This window comes from Chelonoidis abingdonii, chromosome 11 (genome assembly GCF_003597395.2).
Source record: "Chelonoidis abingdonii isolate Lonesome George chromosome 11, CheloAbing_2.0, whole genome shotgun sequence".
Classification (NCBI taxonomy): Eukaryota; Metazoa; Chordata; order Testudines; family Testudinidae; genus Chelonoidis; species Chelonoidis abingdonii.
In genome coordinates, this window is record NC_133779.1 from 61,654,960 (window position 1) to 61,673,648 (window position 18,689).

An 18,689-nucleotide genomic window follows, 5' to 3' on the forward strand; every position below is an offset into this window, starting at 1 on the left:
AACTTGAGGGCTTGGGCACTTTAAGGGAACTGGTGGTTTAAACTTCTAAGTAACCAGTGAGGTACTATAGAAGCTGTTTTTGTGCTGGTGGTAAATCTAAGTAGTGGAATAACCACCAGCGTTTGGGTTTGTCTGCCCTGTTTTTGTGCAGTTCACCCTGATTGAGTGACCTCGAGCTGGCTCCACGGCTGCACCGTCACAGTGCGTAGTCCGTGCTAGGATCCCAGAAGAACCAGTCAATTAAGCTTTGGGTCAGAACCCCACGCTAGCCAAATTGGAATTTTGTGTATTCGAAGTTTGGTTGGTAAAGATCAAGTGACATGAGCCAGAATTCCGCAAGCCCTGCTGGACAGCTGCAGTTGTTAATTGATGCAAAAAACTGGCAGAAATTCGAATGGTAAATGAAGAGAAGCAAGCACTTGGCCAGCTAGAGGAAAGAAGACCATGTTGTTTTACTGACTGCTGAACGAGAAGAAAAGAAGTCTGCTTGAAAGGGAAAAAAAGAGCTGCTGAGAAGAGAAAAAGGACTGCTAATGAGAGAAGAAGAAAAAAAGCCACCTAAAGGAAGCCTGCTGGGCTCTGAGAAGAAACTCAACAGACTGCACAGGGAGACGCGACATTAGATCTCCAGCTCCATAAGTCATAATAAAGCAAGGGAAGAAACAGCAGAAAATTGATTTCCTCTTGAAAAATATCCAAGTTTTAAACTATGTTGATCTGTTTGGTATTACCTTCTGGGGCTGTTAGCTGTTGTTTTTCTATACCAGTTTTGTGATGGCCAGGGAGAGAGGCTAGGTCTAAACCTGTTTGAAGGTGTTGTTCCAGGTTCAATAGCTGTTTGTCTTGTGCCAAGAAAGCACATCGTGGCACATATTACCCAATTTTAAAGTAAAGAGCAATGTGTCTTGTACAAAATATGTCTCAGAAGTGAAATTCTCGGATGTTCAGATTCACAGAGCAGAAAGATTCACGGTATAGGAAAAATTTCTCAGGCGTCTAGATTAATTAGTTAGTATGGAGGTGAAAACCCTAATTCTGAGGAATGAAGAGGGTAGATTTGTTGATGAGTATATTAGGAGTCACTCTACTGTGGCCCATTCCCCCATGTCAATCAGGAGTCACCCCCCTGGGGCCCATTCCCCCTGGTGTAAATCAGGAGTCACCCCACTGCGGCCCATTCCCCCATGTCAATCAGGAGTCACCCCACTGGGGCCCATTCTCCCTGGTGTAAATCAGGGGTCACCCCACTGGGGCCCATTCCCCCTGGTGTAAATCAGGAGTCACCCCCTTGGAGTCCCTGGGCCCAGTCCCCTCTCACTTCCCCCAGGGTAAATCAGGAGTAACTCAGTGAGGCTGCTTCTGTTTACACCAGCTCCGGGGGCCGCCCTTCAGCAGGGGGAGGACGGGGGAGGGCTTTGGAGACAAGCCCCGGTCTGGCGTGGTGCCCGCCCGCTGCCCTAGCTATTTAAGCAGCCTGCCCTTGCCCGCTTGCCCAGCCACCAGCTAACCCCGGCATCTCCGCGGCCCAGGGACAGAGCTGCAAACCCACCCCCCAGTCCTGCGCTGTCCCAGGTGAGAATTCCCTCCCCAGCCGACACTGCAGTCTCTGGCTCCTGTGTCAGGCCCTGCCCCTGCCCTGCCTAGCTGGATTAAACCCAGTGCTCAGGGTAGGAGAAAACAAGGTGGCGGGTGCCAGGGTATCTGTCCAGCCGGGGGGCCACAGGGCAGAGTGTGAGGAGACTGGCTCTGGAAATGTCCTCGATCCATGGCTGGGATCAGCGGGCGACACTGACAGCCCTGCTCGCTCGGGCGGACACTCCCCAGAGACAGCTGCACAATGCCATGGCCCCCTGCGGAATATCGGGGCTTCCTAGTGTGGGGGAGGGAGGCTCTCCCAGAGCTGAGAAGAGAACCCAGGAGTCCTGACTTTTGGCTCCCCTGCTCTGACCATGGGATCCGAAGCCCAGCTCAGAGCTGGGGGCAGAAAAGCAGACTTTGCTCTGTGATGTTTCCTGTGTTCCAGGCTAGGTGGATCTGTCGTGGCTCCGACACCAGCCCCCGCTCTCTCCAGAACCATGGACGTTCGTCTTGTTTTGTGTCTCCTCTGGGCTCTCCTAGCTACGGCCAACGGTGTGTGGTGTGAATTTCTGGGGTCTAATGGATTAGAGAGGGGGTGAGGGGAGCCAGGAGCAGAAGTGACTCTGCCTCCACCCTCAAAATAACTTGCATGGGGGCCAACCCAGCAGAAAAGGTCCCTGGGGGCCCAAGAACCCGGCTCACAGGATCTGAGCCACCCTGGTGCCAGAAAATGACCTGGCGAGCCAGTAAATGGTGGTCAAGGAGCGGATAAGGAATCATTGTTTGCCAGAACTCAGGAGCAATTCCTTTCACAGCACGTCCTTCCAGCTGTTACCAGAGCGTCCCCGGGAAAAGCAGCGCAGAGAAGGTCTGTAGCAGTGCGGCAGATTCTTGCATCGCTGTTCAGGAAGTGAACTCTATTGGTACGTGCCGTGGTGCCATGACACAGAGCAACGTGCGGGATCTCTAGGCCGAATATCCTGAATCAGCAGATTTGAGCAAAATTGCTGCATTCAGCTAAAGCAAAACAGCAGCTCTCAGGCCTTCATAATCAGTGTGACTGATGCAGTGATGCTGCCGGGGTCTGCTCAGAGCCTGAGCCCATTGCAGGGAGGAGAGAAAACTGCCCCAGGCATCTCAATGGGGTTTTAACTCCCAGCCCCTTGACCCTAGGGGGACTCTGTCAACCCTTCTTCCGCCAGCCAGCGGGCTCTGCATGAGGGGCAGAGTACAACAGGCCTGCCCTCCCTTCCCCAAAGCAGAGAGCCCCAACTACCAGGTTAAGGCCCGGTGGGATCCCACTTCTGCCACCAGTTTGAACCCACCCTTACTCTGGGAAGTGGGGGGTTGAACAAACACTGAGGCAGAGCCACGTGGGGCAGGGGGCGGCCTTGGTCCAACTGTAGGGGGATGGCGGGAGGTTGGGGATTTGGGTGCTCTCTTGCATTCACCCCTTGACAGACGTTCCTGCCCCTCCCCACCAGGGGGTGTGGTGCAGAGGGGCGTCTTCCAGTCGTGCACCAGTAGCCTGCAAAGCCTGGAGGGAGACTTGGACTTTGAATTTGGGAGCGACGTCTACGTGAGGGTCCACTCCAAGATCTGCAGAGAGACCAACTGCAACACGGGGGAGATAAAGGAACGTAAGTACCCGGCCTGCGCCTGCCCCCACCCTGGCACCTCTCACCTGCCCTTTCTCTCCACTGCCTTGCACCCTTGGGGATCAGGGACCCATTGCACCAGGCGCTGCCCAGCCCCCCCGACTGAGATCAGGGCCCCCCCATCATATCGGGTACTACCCAGCTCCCCATGACTGAGATCAGGGCCCCCCATCCTGTCAGGCACTGCCCAGACACACAAGGAGACACAGCTCCTGTCCCAGTGAGCTTCAAATCTGAATGGACCCAGGCAGGATCATTCTCACCATGTTCCCATTGGGGAAACTGAGGCCCAGGAACATCCAAGGTCCCCCGGCCTGTCAGCGGCAGAGCTGGGAGGAAGAGAACCCAGATGTCCTGACATCCAGCCGTGTGCCTTCACTGCAGCCCACCTGCCCTGCAAACACCGAGACACAAGGAGCTGCTTCCTGCTTCAGCCCCAATTCTGATTGCCCCCACTTTGTTTGCAGGCCCCAAAATCAGCATCGTGCCCAACGGAGGACAGTGCCCGTCATGCTTTGCCCCAGGATTCCACCACTGCCTCCACAATGTCAGCCTGTACTGCAAGGGGGCCGCCAGCCAGTGCGTCGACGTTGTTGGGACACTGTCAGAAAGTGAGTTCCCCATAGGCCCCCAGAGGCCAAACCTGCTCAGGAGACACCCGGGCCTGCCAGTGGGCACTGGACTAAACCCTCCCCAAGCGGGGCAGACTGCAGGGCGCATGGGCGGGGTTGGAGGGAGAAAGAGCCTGTGTTCAAAACCTGCAAACGAAAAAGGGTCCAGTGGGTGGATGGCTCAGAACTACTTCGTCTTCTCCCCCTTTTCTTCTTCCGCTCTTCCCACCTCCCTGCTCCGCCCTTGGGGTCGCTGCCTCGTGGCGGGGGAAGCCCCAGAACCTGGACCCCACCGCGGCCCTGGGACTGCAGGAGTCTCACTCGGTGCTGCGCTCCGGGGCCGTGGTGCGGGAACAAAGCTGCTCCAGTCTTGGGGCCGCAGTGGGGGCGGGGATGGAAGGGAGTAAATGGGTTGTGGGGCAGGTGCAATGTGGGGGGGGACCCTGGAGGAACAGGGGAGGATCCCTTGGGAATGAGCAGAAAGGGAGGGGCTGTGGGCGGGGCTGCAGGCAGAAGGAGCAGAGTGGGGCGAGACCGTGGGCAGAAGGGGCGGAACAGGGGCGAGACCGTGGGCAGAAGGGGCGGAATAGGGGCGGGACCGTGGGCAGAAGGGGCAGAGAGGGAGTAGGACCATGGGCAGATGGGGCAGAGCGGGGACAGGACCATGAGCAGAAGGGGTGGAACAAGGGCAAGACTGCAGGCGGAAGGGACCCCTTGTTTCCTTGTCCTGCCACCCGTGTCCTGCCAGCCATCTGTCTCCTGCTAGTGTCTCTTGTTTAACACTGAGACTGTAAGAAAGATCTGGGGGGCAGCTGCCAGGCCAGTGCCTGGTGCAGTGGGGCTCTGTGCCCCACCATTCCTGGGTCTCTGTGCCCCCCTTGCCAGGGTCTCTATGCCCCCAATGTAAGGGGATGGGTGCTCCCTGTGCCAGGGGCTCTGTGACCCCCCCCATGCCAGGGGTCTGTGCCCTCCCATACCAGGGGCTCTCTGCGCCCCCAATGTTTGGGGCTCTGTACACACACACTCCTCGCCAGATAATAATGCCAATTTCTCTGGGCAGACAACGTCGAAATCCCTTTCGCAGCCAGAGGATGCGCCACCGAGGATGTGGCCCAGATCAAAGCTGGAGGCATCCTGATGTCGGGCTGTGACGAACTGGGACTGTTCCTAATGTTTGCTCTGAATACTGTGTTGGTGCCTCAGTGTCCCCTAGGCAGTTCTTAAGTATCTGGCAGAGCAAAGGGCCAGTGCACCTAATGCCTGGCACTCTGTATCCTAGCAACTGATGGCCTGGGCCCCTCCTCTGCAAAGGTGCCAACTGCAGGTGTTGGAGACAAAGGGATCAGGTGACCTCCTGGCCCGGGAAAGGAGCTGAGCAGAGAGGAGGGGCTGGAGGGGTTGGTTAGTCTGGAGCTACCTGGGGATAAGGAGTGAAGTGCAGACCTAGGGGTCTGGCTCACTGCCCCCCAGAATGGACCCGGCCGAGGGGTCTGGTTCGCTGTATCTACAAGCTCTGTTTTAGACCCTGTTCCTGTCATCGAATAAACCTCTGTTTTGCTGGCTGAGAGTCACGTCTGACTGCAAAGTGGGGGTGCAGAACCCTGTGGCTTCCCCAGGACCCCACCTGGGTGGGCTCGCTGTGGGAAGCCCACGGAGGGGCAGAGGATGCTGAATGCTCCAAGGAGAGACCCAGGAGGTGAAGACGTGTGAGCTTCTTGCCCTGAACAAGTCTGCTCCAAGGGAGAGGAGGCTCCCCAAAGTCCTGACTGGCTTAGTGGGGAGCAGTTCCAGAGCATCGCCCGGTGACTCCGTGACACGGGCATATTCAGCTATCGAATCAAGACTATCCAGTTAAGCCCGGCCATCAGAACAGAGACCGTGGACGGCTTCTGACACCCTGCCTGCTCCATCCCACTGGCGCACCCCCACTTTGAGTTATTCCCTGCCCCCCATCCCCAGCTGTGACTCAGTCCCCCACATCCCAGGCACGAAATAACGGTGCCAAGCCACCTTCGCAAAGCGCTTTGAGAACCATCGGTGCAGGGCCAAAGCCAGAGACCCATTATGGGCTTTGCACTGAGCGTGACGGGCTTAAAAACAGACCTGAGTATTAGAGACCCATTAGCAGCTTCTTCCAGGACAGTGATCTGAGGCGCAGAACCCAGGAGTCCTGGCTCCCAGCCCCATTGCTCTAACCACGAGACCCCACTCCCCTCCCAGATCCAAGAACAGAACCCAGGCATCCTGCCATCCCTCCACCCTATGTTCTCACCTTTCGTATTTCCAAGCATTGAATAAAGGTGGATCCTAAATCCAAATTCCCTGCAGAGCGCATGTGTCTGTACCACTGCTCCTGTCCATGCTGGACCCAGGAGTCCTGACCCTGGCCACCTCCCAGAGACCAACGGGGACTCTTGTGTCACTCAACGTTATTGCCAAGGGCAGCTCTGCCTTAAACACTTGCGGGGACCCAGCTGCATTGCTCCGGGGTGTGAAACATCCACACGCTGGGGGATGCATGGAAGCTAACTTAGCCCCAGTGTAGCCAGCACTGGATCGATGGGGAGAAATCTGACATCCCAGCTCCCAGCTCTCGGGGAGATGGACTGACACCAGCAAGGGACGCACCCTCCCCTTCGGCGTAGACATGCCTACACTAAAGTGCTACAATGGTGCAGTGGCTGCGTTTCAACTGGACACTGGGGTGGCCAGGTGCCTGGTTTTCAACTGGAAAGTCCAGTCCAGTCGAAAAACGGATCTGACAGTGTGGGGGAGGTGGGGAGGTGCTGGGTCATCACTGCGCCGGCTGTTACTGAGCCGGGGCTGCCTCCTACCTTCACTGGGTGGCTGCAGCTCCCAGCCCCGGCTCTGCAGGCGAGTCCCTCCTGACCCCAGCCGGGGGAGGGAGGAGAAAAGCAGAGAGCAAAGCGGGGAGGGGGGACGAGGAGTTGACAGGGTGGAGCTTTGGTGAAGAGGTGGGGCAGAAGTGGGGCTTTGGGGGGAAGAGGCAGGGCAAGGGAGGTTCCAGCACTCCTGCTGGAGTGTCCGGTTTGTAAATATTACTAAGTTGGCGACTCTAACAGACAACCCCTTAAAATCCAGGACACTCACACCCAAGAACCGTCCCGAAACAGAAAGAGACAAAGCAGGCTGCTCCCTAAGGCAGAGAGGCTCAGCTCACCCCCTCCCCTTTCTCTGGGCTGGCTCACAGCAAGCTGACTCAAGCCATGTCCATCCATGCAGCGCCCCCGAGCCTGCCAGCATGACCGGGAAACCCTAGCATTGTATGGGGAATTACAACATTTTGCTATGTATGTGTTACTGAAATATGGGGTGAAGTTGGGAACACCCACAACCAGCCTTTCAGGGGCAACAATGGAGCAGCCAGACGGTGCTGAGGGATCCACACTCCCAAGGACACCCCAGGAACTGGATACAATGGAGACGCCTCAGGGAGAGCACGGAGACAGGGGGGGCTGCTTGACTCACGTCCCAGCAAAACCTTTTTCCAGCCAGCTGGAGGAACCTGTATCGGGGCGGAAGGGATGTTCTCCCCTGTCCTCCCTCCCTCCGCAACCCAATACCTGGAAAAAACGTCTGGAGGACAAGGAATGAACAGAGGAGGGGGACCTGGGCTGGAAAGGAGAATCCCAGCCTGTGTATCAAGGAACGATCCTGTCAGGGTGACACGGCCTGATTCACACCCTGGCTGGTTTCTGGAACTCAGACTGCGATTTTCCTTTTTAGTTCTTAGGTGATTAGCTTGGATCTGCTCACTCACTGCTTACAGCCAGTGGACTTGGGGAATGATGCTGCCTGTGGTGGGACACTTCTGAGACATCAGACAGACATTCAGAAACTTCATTCACAGACAAACTGCTATTTCCCACCAGGTTAGAGTCACTCTCCCCTGGTCATGGCACAATGGGTTAAACTCAGAAAACTGCTCAGAGTAACACAACATCTCAACATTGCTAGAAACTGGACTTTCTAGAGGATACAATTTCTCCTGTTCTCTCCTTGCTTTTTTGACTTGGCAACCCTCTGCTCAGCAGCCAGCAGCTTCATACGCCTCCGACGAGCCTGTTCCTCACTCAGCAGCCTCCTTCTTTCTCTTAGCAGCTTCTCTCTCCAATTCAGCATTTCTTTCCGTAGCTTCTCTCTGTCTTTCAGCAGCTTCTTTCTCCAGATGGGCCCACACTTGCTTCTCTCTCATTCGAATTGCTGCCAGTTTTTGTTCATGTTCAAACTGCAGCCTGTCTCTCAGGGTTTGCAGTGCCACTGCTTCTGCTGATGCTTTCTGGCTCACGGTCACTGCTCTTTAACCAACCAAACTCTCAATCCCAAATTTGGCTAGCGTGGGGTTCTGACCCAAAGCTTAATGGATCTGGTGCTGTGGATCCTGCCGACTACGCCACTGTGACGATGCTGCCTTTCGTGAGACACAACTGAGGTGCCAGTTCAGGACAAATTGCTCAGAGCAGGGCAGTCACAGCCCCAGGCTGGGGTTTTTCCATTTCTAAGGCAACAAACCTGCCCACCAGAGAGGACGTCGGTCTCATCCCACTGGCTAACCACAAGTCAACAACCAATTCCCTCGGACCCTCCACTTTCCCAGTATCCCCACCAGTGCCACTCGTATGGGGATGAATGGTTATGAAAACCAACACCCCAGTAAAAGAAAAGAAGTTCTATCGATCCCAAAGGACCAAGCCCCAGACTCAGGTCAACGTACAAATCAGATCTTACCCACAAATCACGCTGGTGCCAATCCTTTAGAATCTGCAATCTAAAGGTTTATTCATAAAAGAAAGAAATAGAGCTGAGAGCTAGAATTGGTTAAATGGAAGCAATTCCATACAGCGATGGCAAAGTTCTTGGTTCAGGCTTGTAGCAGAGATGGAATAAACTGCAGGTTCAAATCAAGTCTCTGGAACATCCCCAGCTGGGATGGGTCATTCAGGCCTTTGTTCAGAGCTTCAGTTTGTAGCAAGGTTCCCCCAGAGACCAGAAGCAGGACTGAAGATGGAGGGGTTTTCAGGGCCTTTTATATCCTCTGTGACTGGAAGGACACAATTTGCAAATTCCTTTCTCAAGAAGCCAACCAAATGCGTCACTCATGCTATTTAGAATCAAACACATTGAGATACCAGGACAGAGCCAATATTCATAACTTCAGCTCTAACAATGATACACCCCTCCAGACAGCATCAATGTAACCAGCAAATCATAGCGTCCTCGTAGACACCTCACCTGAACTCCTTCGTACAAGGGTTGGTGCTGCTACAGGATCTTGGTTGCAACAATGGTCTATACGGTCAAGTTCGTGTCAGTAACGTCATGGGGGAGAACACGGTGAGTTATGCCCAGCCCCTGGGGGAGCTCTCCTCCGCAGCCTGCCCACCCCTCATTGAACTGCACCCATGGGCAGAGATGGGGGGCAGGGACAGCGCCCCCCAAACTGGACACATTGCAGAGGTGATGCAGAGGAAGGCTGAGCCCTGCTCCCTCCCAGCATGGGAGGAAGTGGGGAAGGCAGGCCAGGTGCTCTGCGCCTGCCAGTCAGTGTGCCCAGCGGGGGCTGCCTAAGGGCAGGTAGGAGAGCTGAGAGCCAGGCAGTGACGCTGCTTCCTTTCCCCGTCACTCCTCAGCGGTGTGGGGGGGTCACTGTATGGGCAGCTGCCCCCCCAAACTCCTTACATTTGGATCCTCACACACACACACACCCAGAACCTCCCCTACTGAGTCCCCCATACAGACCTTCTGACAAGCCCTTCCCCTGATCAGCCTCAGCCCCTGCATCTGGAGACGCCCCCTCCGGATCCCCACGAAGCCTTCACCGTACCCCCAGCCCCTGTCCCCCCATATACAAACCTCAGACTATGCCTGTGGCTGCAATGGCCTGATCTGGAGCCAGCCACAGCTGGGATGGGGCCCTGGGCGTTCCCTCGCAGGGTCGTCCGTAGGATTATGGTGCCCTAGCAGGATTATTAAACTGGTGCCCTGAGCCTGTCTTGCTCTTTAGCAACAAAACATAAGCTTACGCTACTGGAAAACTTGCCACATGCAGTTATTAAAACAAGTTGAACGTAGTGAAGCCACCGTAACGCTGATGGACTAGCACTAAGAAGCAGCACTAGAGAAAAATTCTGATTTGACAGAATGATGCAATAATATAATTTTTTTAATTTGTCATATTTTATTGAAATGTCTATGAAGAGATATTGAAACAAGGATTAGTTTTTAAATAAAAACAACCTTTCTGACTTTTTTGGCTGCAAAATCAGGAATAATGTCATCGTAATGACAAAGACAAAGTGATGTCTTGTTCGATTGCAAGAATAGCAAGACCGTCAGTGCTCCTGACTCCTTGCAGAGCGGGGATAGTTTTTAATGAGCTTCAGCTTGAGCAACTCCGTTCTCCTGATGCTCCTGTTACAGGAATTGTTCAGCAGAAATACGAGTGGCAATGTGCACATTAGGATATAAATGCTGGTAATGAGTAAACTGTACAATGTCCATTATCCGATTTTGCATGTGGCAACATTGATGACAGTGTCCCTCAATTCTTTGTACAGGTCAAGTCCAATTAAATCAAAACGATGGCCGCGTGCTTCAGGGGGCTCTCTAGGTCAGGGGTCCCCAACGCGGTGCCTGCGGGTGCCATCGGCCACAGTGGCCTCTCAGTGCACCTGCGCACTGGCCCATGAGACGAAAAAGGTTGGGGACCACTGCTCTAGGTTCTTGCACTTTGTCATTAGTTGCTCTGTTTTCCGTTTCGTTGAATTTAGTCCTGCTCAGCCCTACGCTACCAGCTGAGTAATGGAACCCCAGGCCGACAGCGGTTGAGTGGCTCAGCTGGGGTATCAGCCGCCGGCCTGCTCAGCCTGCTGCCAGCCTGGGGTTCCTTGGGGGTCCCAGGCCAGCAGTGAGTTGCTGGAGATCGGGCTGGTGGCTGGGACCTCCGGTGGAAGGGGCAGCAGCCGAACCCCAGAAGCATGATGGGCTGAGGGCCGCTCAAGCCCACCGCCGCATGCAACAAAAATCAGCCTCGCGTTGCCACCTTTGGACATGTCTGTAGGTTGCTGCACCCTGCTCTGTACACTAGTAAGGAGCATGAAGCATATTACAGTTTGGAGGGCTCATTATAGCAGTAAAAAGGGCTATAGGAAGTCAGTCAACATTTTTGTTTTCCTCTCCATGAAAACTGGCCCACTCCCTTCCCAAACCAAACTTGTCACGAAATATTTGTCAACAACTTAATTTTCTGTTTTTGGCTAAAGATATTTGATTTAAAAAAAAATATTTGAATTGAATTCAGGGATTGTTAGCAAGCATTTTGGCAGAACAAATTTGTTAAATGACAATGTAAATGCATGCAGTACTGCTTTCCATGCTTGGCTCACCCCCAGCCTGCTGGTCCAACACTGCATAGAGGAGGAGATAGGTGAACACCTGCAGGACCCCCAAAAATCCACTCTTGGGTCAGAGTGGCAAAGAGCAGCGCAAAACCTATCTAGGTCTGATCGCACGCAGATCGGGCACCACCGCCAGCCAACGGACCCTGATGAAGCTAGCAACATCTGATCTCAGGACCCATGAGCCACAGCAGCTCATCCTGCCCTGTGGCTCCCCCCGGGATGAGATGGATCGCTGCCAGCCCGGGGAGAGACTGCTCCCCAGCTAGGGTGACCAGATCAGATGTCCTGATTTTTATAGGGCCAGTCCCGATATTTGGGGCTTTGTCTTATACAGATACCAATTACCACCACCTAGGGTGACCAGACAGTAAATGTGAAAAATCGGGAGGGGGTGGGGGGGAATAGGAGCCTATATAAGAAAAAGACCCAAAAATCAGGACTGTCCCTATAAAATCGGGATATCTGGTCACCCTGCAGGTGAGTTTCTTCCCCCACCCCTTCCCAGAGACCCCAGCAGCCAATCCCCTCCCTCAGACTGTGCTGCATTCGGCTCTCTAGGACCCAGCAGCCCTGCTCTTACATGCTCCACTGCTTCCCATCTGTCCGGGCTCCCGGCAGAGCGGTGCCCCCGGACCTAGAGCTGCCCTAGGCAGCTGCCTGTTCTGCCTATGGCTAAGGACGGCCCTGGTGCCTGGGGAATCTGCTCAGTGTACAAAAGCTGGTGCACGTTCACTTTCCCGTGGAGAAGTGGCGACCTGGGTAATAAACTTAACACTGGCAGGCTTCTGACCCAGGCAGGACAGTCCAGCCCAGGAGTCCTAGGCTAGGGAGCTGGGGGAATCGGCTGCAGCCTCTCAATTGGTAGTTCATGAGTGGCTGGGAGAAGCATTCATGTAACACAGATCTGTGAGACCCTGCCTGTGGATGGCTGTGTGAGTGCAGGTCATGGAGGGGTTTGCAGCTTGTCAGAGTGTGAGAGGGAGCCCAGGTTGGTGGGACAGAGGGCTCAGCGGTACCCCAGTTCCAGGTTGCACCCCGGGGAACGTGTCACAGTTGGGCAGCGAGCAGCGTGAAATGCACAGCTTGTTCTAAGTGAGATTTGCACTTCATACGCCGGTGTAAATATTTGGAGTGAGATGTTATGTGTGGTGACTGGAGATCAGTCGAAGAGGTCACCAGTTTGTTATTTTCGGTTTGCTTATTTTGGGAAAGGGACGTCAGGACAGAAAGCAGCCAGATGAGTGAAACCAGTGAAAGCATTGGGAAGCTGGAGCTGCTCAGATTGCAGGCAGCAGAAAAAGAAAAAGAAACACAGGCGAATTTTGGAGATAAATCAGGCAGACGCTGCCAGAGAGGCGGCTGCACACAGTACTCCTGGCACAATTCGGTGCCAAAAAATTGAAAATTCTGAACCAAAAAATTAAAAACTTTGCACACAACATTTGAAAATTCTACAAAATTCTTCTCTTTTTCTTCAACGCTTAGCCAGACTGTCGGCCGTGGCGATCGTTCGCCATTTGGTCTGTCCCTGCACAATCGCAAAAGCTTGACGGCCTGAGAGTCCGACATTTGAACAGATTTGATGAACCCACGTAATAGGGGTCTGCCTCTAGGCCCGCTCCTCCCTTCGGTTGGTGGAATTTTATCCTGGACGTTACAAGGCACCTGGAGAACGGCGTTCGCTGGAATGTCTTGTGGCATCCTTGGGACGTGTCCGAAAAGCGTGAGGCGCCACCGGTGGACACTGGCCCCAGTAGTCTGCAGATCTGAGTGACCATAAACATCCGCATTACAGATGAAGTCATTCCACTTTATGCCCAATATACAACGTTGACATTCTGTGTGGAAAACCTCCAGCTTTGCCCAGTCTGAGTGGCGCAGTGTCCATGTTTCACAGCCGTACAGCAGTATGGGAAGGATGCAGTTCGAATAAATCCCGAACTTGGTTGTCTCACTAAGATGATGTGGATTCCATCTCCATTGTAAAAGGACCATGGCAGATGCTGTGATGCCAGTCTGACGGAGAACCTCCGTGTGAGAACTGGAGGAGCTGGTAAATATAGAACCCAGATAGCAAAAGCTGGAAACTGATTTGACGGTTTCATTGTTCAAAGAGATTGGAGTCATGGGTGGACCTGGTCCTAGATTTTGCAGTTTTGTCTTTGACCATGAAACATGGAGACCAACCTTCACTGACTCCTCCTCCGTATGCTGGAGTGTCTCATGAAACCTGTCGGGGCTCAGTACTAAAAGAACAACGTCATCAGCGTAGTCAGGGTCTGTGAGTGAGAGATCCCCGATCTTGATGTCTGTGGACCTGGCGGGATGCTGCATTATGAAATCCATTGCCTGAGAAGAGTGCAGGGGCCAGAATTCAGCCCTGCCTGACACCAAATACTGATTTAAAAGGTGCTCACATCTTGTTCCCCAGACAACCATGGGCAGGGGTTCCATAATGCAGCTCTCTAATCAAGTCCAGCAGAGTGGACGTGGCAGGGTCTACTGACTCAAAGGCAGCCTTGAGATCAGCATATGCTACATGCAGAGGTTTCCAGAACTCGCAGTGTATCTCCAACATGGCATCTAATGTGGCCCTGTTCCTCATAAAGCCTGACTGTTGGGGATGACGCGTCCGATGTAGCAAAGGCTCCAGGCGTGCCGGCAAAACATGTGCAAACACCTTCCCTGACGGGGAGCAAGGTGATCGGCCGGTAGCTCTTACATTCACTGTGCGGTCCCTTGCCCTTATGGAGCGAGATCACAATAGCGTCCTTCCAGGTGGTTGGCAGGGCTCCATTTCTCCACACCAGCCAGAAGTGATTCTGCTACAGGATCAATAGCACATTTTAGCAGCTCTGAGGGGATGCCATCAGCACCGGCTCTGCGTCCGTTTTTCAGTGTAGATATGGTGCACTTCATTTCATCCAAAGTTGGTGCATCAGTACAAATGTCTGGAGCCGGAACCCCAGTGACAGGCAGATCATCCAGCTCTGAACATGCGCCTGCTGGAGGACGGTTCGGGACACTGCGATAATGTTCCACCCAGCGTGAGAGAATGAGATTTCCATGGATGGCCTTGGCTGTCATTCAGGAAGCAAAATACAAAATTCTGCATATTTTATTTGTCAAAGTAGCACAACAGAATCATGCCAGTGTCAATGATTTTGGTCATTTATTTCAAATATCTGCCAGCAAGTCTGTCCCTAACAATACTGACCAAAACAAAAACCTGATTCTGGTATTTTTTTTTTTTTGACAAATAGATTCCTTACAAGGCATTTTAATACAGCACTTTCTGTAATTCATTGACACTACAGAGCAGAACTGTATTTTCTGCACCCCGCAGAAGCAGGGAAAAAGCTGGGGGGAGTTGGGGTAATGGAGGAGCTGAGGGAGAGGGAAGGAGCCTGGGAGTGAACCTGGAGGATGTTGGGGAGGTGAGTTTGTGGAGGGGACTGTTAGGGAGTTTGGAAGCCTCCCCCATGCAGACCCTGCCTGACCTCAAGCATCTTCCGTTCAATGAGGCACCTCTGCCCCGGTCCTCGCACCCCCTATCCCCATGGGTCTCTGCAGCCCCCTCTCCCGTCCCCAGGCTCAACGCTGGCCCCCCAGTAGCTCCTGAGCCCCAGTCTGTGACTCCCCACAGCCCTGGGTGCCCCACCCTGTCCTAGCTTGGCTGCACTGGCAGGGGCTGTGATGCACCCGGCTCCGGGGGAATGTGCAGCACCGGGCACAGAATTCTGTATTTTCCTGCCCCACACGCCCACCAGGGGCCGCTGTGGCCCTAGAACGACCGGCGTGAACGCAGCTGGCTGGGCTGGCGCCAGAGCGGCCTCTGGTGGGAAAAAGGCGAAACTGCAGCGCTTCTTGGCCAAAATGGATTTTATGCAGGAAAATGCACAATGATGCGGGACAGAGGAATTCTGCGCGGACCCCCAGGGGTAACACAGGGGGGCTATGGGGGCAGAGGATGCCAGGCCAGCAGCCGCACACCAGAGAGCCCAGGAACGGAAAGCCAAAGAATCTGAGGAGAAAGAGAGAAAACCCCAACTGGACTTGCTAGAAAAGCAGAGCCAACTCCCCCCACCCCCCATGCCACTGATTCCCACCTCTCCAAAAACCCACAAATGGGAACAATTGTGTCCTGCACACAACGAGGCAGGTGATATTGCTGAATATTTCACTACCTTTGTGCGATTCATCAGATTCCCGAAGACAAGATGCTCCCCCCGTCGGTTGCAAAGGTAACAGGTAAAGCTCTGGCTCTGTTCGGTAAGGTGCCAGCTGAGGATGCTTTCGATTATTGTGAATTTAAAGAAATTGTTTCGCAATGAGTTCAGATGACCCCTGAAACAGAGGGAGATTGATGGGAAAGTGGGGGAGGGGACAGGGGTTACAAGCTTTAAAGAAATATTTCACCTGGTTGCTCAGGAGCATGTAACGATGACAGGAGACAGCGTCTGTGGGACAAAACTGGGGCTGAAATGGCATCTCTAGCTGATGACTTTGAACAGACCTGGGTACCGATTGTGACTAAACCACAGAGCGAGGGGTTTCTACGAGGGAAGCAGAGTTCCTGTTTTACCCCTGGGAAAAAGGAGGGTGGCTGGGAGGTTGGGTGCTCACCTCCCCCAAACCATTCCTCTAATTCCCATTCCAATTCTCCTGTGAAAACAGAAGAGCCCAGAAGATGCTGTCCCTGTAATTCCACGCAGCTGTGCTGATTTTCTAACCTGCTTTCACCCTCCCCTGGTTCAGCCCCAGCCCCCACTCCCCCCCTTCCCCCACCCTGCCCCGTCTCTTCCCACCCCCTCCCCAGAGCGTGCCCTGCCCTCCCTCCCGCACAGCACCTCCTGCAGGCCTCGGAACAGCTGATCTGCGGTGGGGGAGGGAGGCAGTGGGCAGGCAGGAGGCACTGGGGGAGGTGGGTAGCTGGCTGCCGGAGGGTGCTGAGCACTCACCATTTTTTCCCATGGGTGCTCCAGCCCTGGAGCTCCTGGGAAGCTGGTGTCCGTGATTCCACTGATCACCTGAGGAACAAATACCCTGCGCTGGGAGGAAGCAGGCAGCAGGTAGCCCATGTGAATGCTGCTACCTCGGGCACCTGCCATGTATCATACTGGTTTTGTGACATTAGCCTCCGCAGAACCAGGCATGACGCACATAAGGGCTGTTGGCATTAATGGCAGGGAACACCTCAGGAGGGAAGATACAGGTGCCGAAATGTCTGCGATCGGGCTGAGTGCAGTGGAAGAAGGTGACACACTGCCAGGACAGATGGCAGAGCTCGCATTAGCAGGAGGCTACAAAATCCTTGTGCCTTTGGCCAAAGTGCATGTATAGAAACTGAGGGGATAGAAACTGGATTATCAGTGGGCGTGGTGGACAATAACCCCACTGAGATGCTAATCGGTAACAATTTCTTCCTTGCCTCTCCGGCTGTTAGGGGTCAGCCTGCCCCAAGGAGACGCGTTCTGCTGGGGCCGCAGAGGGAGAGGGCAAGGGCCCGGGAACTGCTGAACGAATGGGAGGGAATCTCCTTGATTCCTCTGCAGCAGGGGGAAGCTGCCTGCTCCCAGTGGGGGTGGGGGGAGCTGACTCCGGCTCCTACTTTGTCCTCAGGAGGGGAGGAGTGGGTGAAACAAGGGTCAGGGCTGTTCGCTGTGAACAGGGGATAGACCCCACTCTAGAAAGCACGGAGAGGTGTGTCTTAGAGGGGGCCCAGAGGAGGAAAGTGGGGAGGACCAGTGAGAGCTGTGTCCCTGACCTCCCGGAGGGGAGCTGTCACCCAGCTCAGGGATAGAGAGAGGGGTGACAGAAGGTGCCCCACGCCGGGTACCAGGTTTTCAGGAGGCTGTTCCTGATGGGCTTGTGAAAACTAACTCGGGGCTCGTCTACACTGCTAACGCTAAAGCTGCCGTAGCAGCGCTTGAACGTAACTTGTGTAGTCAGGGCAGAACGCTGGGAAAACCACCCCCCCAGGGGTGCCGCTCCCAGTGCCGGTGCACTGTCTACACTGGCACATGACCGCGCTGAAACTTGCTGCGCGGGGGGGAGGGCAGGCGTTTTTTCACACCCCCAAGCGAGAAAGTTGCAGCGCTGTGAAGTGCCCGTGTAGACAAGCCCTCGGTCTCTCAGACAGGAGGCAGAGCCTACCGACGGGGGGGGAGGAGGAGACAGATTAGCAGCTGTGGAAGAGCTGCTGGGGGGAAATGCCTCTTACCCCAGAGAGCACCACTCACAACCCTCTGGGAGCTGGGCCCGGGGCAGGTCCCAGAGCTGGGAGTGAGGATCACAGGGTAACTCCATGAGGCGGGTGGATTTTTTGCATGGGCAAAACCCTGGGGTTGAGAAGCAGCTCCACAGAGGGCCAGTCAACATGCAAAGCCTCCTGACATCCTTACTCAGCAGTCCCTGGAGTGCCAAAACCCCAAAGCCATGGTGACCCTGAGATCCACACTGAAGGGAAAGAAACAGCAGCAACTGAACGCGTGTGAAGGTTCAGGCAGGAGCTGGAGGACACTGGGTGTTGAACAAACAATAAACTCTGCTGTCTGAACAGAAGGCCTGGTATGAGAAAGTTCCTTGGAAACACCCGCCTGTGATAAAAGATTTGGTGTTCTTGTTAAATCTCATGATAAAACGTTCGATGTTAATGGTAAACCTTACGACAAGGAATTTGGTGCTGATGGTAAATCCTATGAAAAGATGCAACATGCATGATTTTGGGGAAAGTTTTTGGACATGCTAGGAGTGTAAATAAGATCACACCCTGGTGAAGAGACTCTGTGGAAATACAGCTTCTCAGCTAGTCCCTGTAAGCAGACTTGAGGCTTGGCACAGCAGAAAAACCATAATAAACCTGGCAGTATGGAAGGGGAAACTGAGGCACCCCACCTCATGGCACTGATGGCTAAATGCCAAGATTCCTACACTCTAGAAAACATTAATATCTGCACTGAGTTAACATCCATAGGAAAAGCACAATGGTCAGTTAACAATGCTGCATGGATACTGTGACGAACTGGGACTGTTCTTAATGTTTGCTCTGAACACTGTGTTGGTGCCTCAGTGTCCCCTATGCAGTTTTTAAGTATCTAGGTGCCAACTGAAGGTGTTGGAGACAAAGGGATCAGGTGACCTCCTGGCCCGGGAAAGGGACTGAGCAGAGAGGAGGGGCTGGAGGGGGTGGTTAGTCTGGAGCTTGCTGGGGACAAGGAGTGAAGTGCAGACCTAGGGTCTGGCTCACTGCCCCCCAGAATGGACCCGGCTGAGGGGTCCGGTTCGCTGTATCTACAAGCTCTGTTTTAGACCCTGTTCCTGTCATCAAATAAACCTCTGTTTTGCTGGCTAAGAGTCACGTCTGACTGCAAAGTGGGGGTGCAGAACCCTGTGGCTTCCCCAGGACCCCGTCTGGGTGG

At 54.1% G+C, this 18,689-nt stretch overlaps 1 protein-coding gene across 1 annotated transcript; it reads left to right on the forward strand.

The window, feature by feature from the left end:
- The first annotated feature begins 1,509 nt into the window (after positions 1-1,509).
- LOC116834933 (phospholipase A2 inhibitor CNF-like) lies at positions 1,510-10,329 on the forward strand. Its single transcript, XM_075070699.1, has 6 exons — positions 1,510-1,572; positions 2,024-2,130; positions 2,394-2,501; positions 3,063-3,218; positions 3,704-3,847; positions 10,289-10,329. The coding sequence occupies exons 2-6, from the start codon at positions 2,076-2,078 to the stop codon at positions 10,327-10,329; spliced, it is 504 nt and encodes a 167-aa protein (XP_074926800.1). The 5' UTR covers positions 1,510-1,572; positions 2,024-2,075.
- The last annotated feature ends 8,360 nt before the right edge of the window (positions 10,330-18,689 follow it).

Excerpts from the sequence above, each read along its gene's own strand:
- LOC116834933 (XM_075070699.1), top strand. The coding sequence starts at position 2,076 with ATGGACGTTCGTCTTGTTTTGTGTCTCCTCTGGGCTCTCCTAGCTACG. Across the intron at positions 2,131-2,393 it reads TCTCCTAGCTACGGCCAACG|CACGTCCTTCCAGCTGTTAC; the intron begins GTGTGTGGTGTG and ends TTCCTTTCACAG. Across the intron at positions 3,848-10,288 it reads TGTTGGGACACTGTCAGAAA|GAATTGTTCAGCAGAAATAC; the intron begins GTGAGTTCCCCA and ends CTCCTGTTACAG.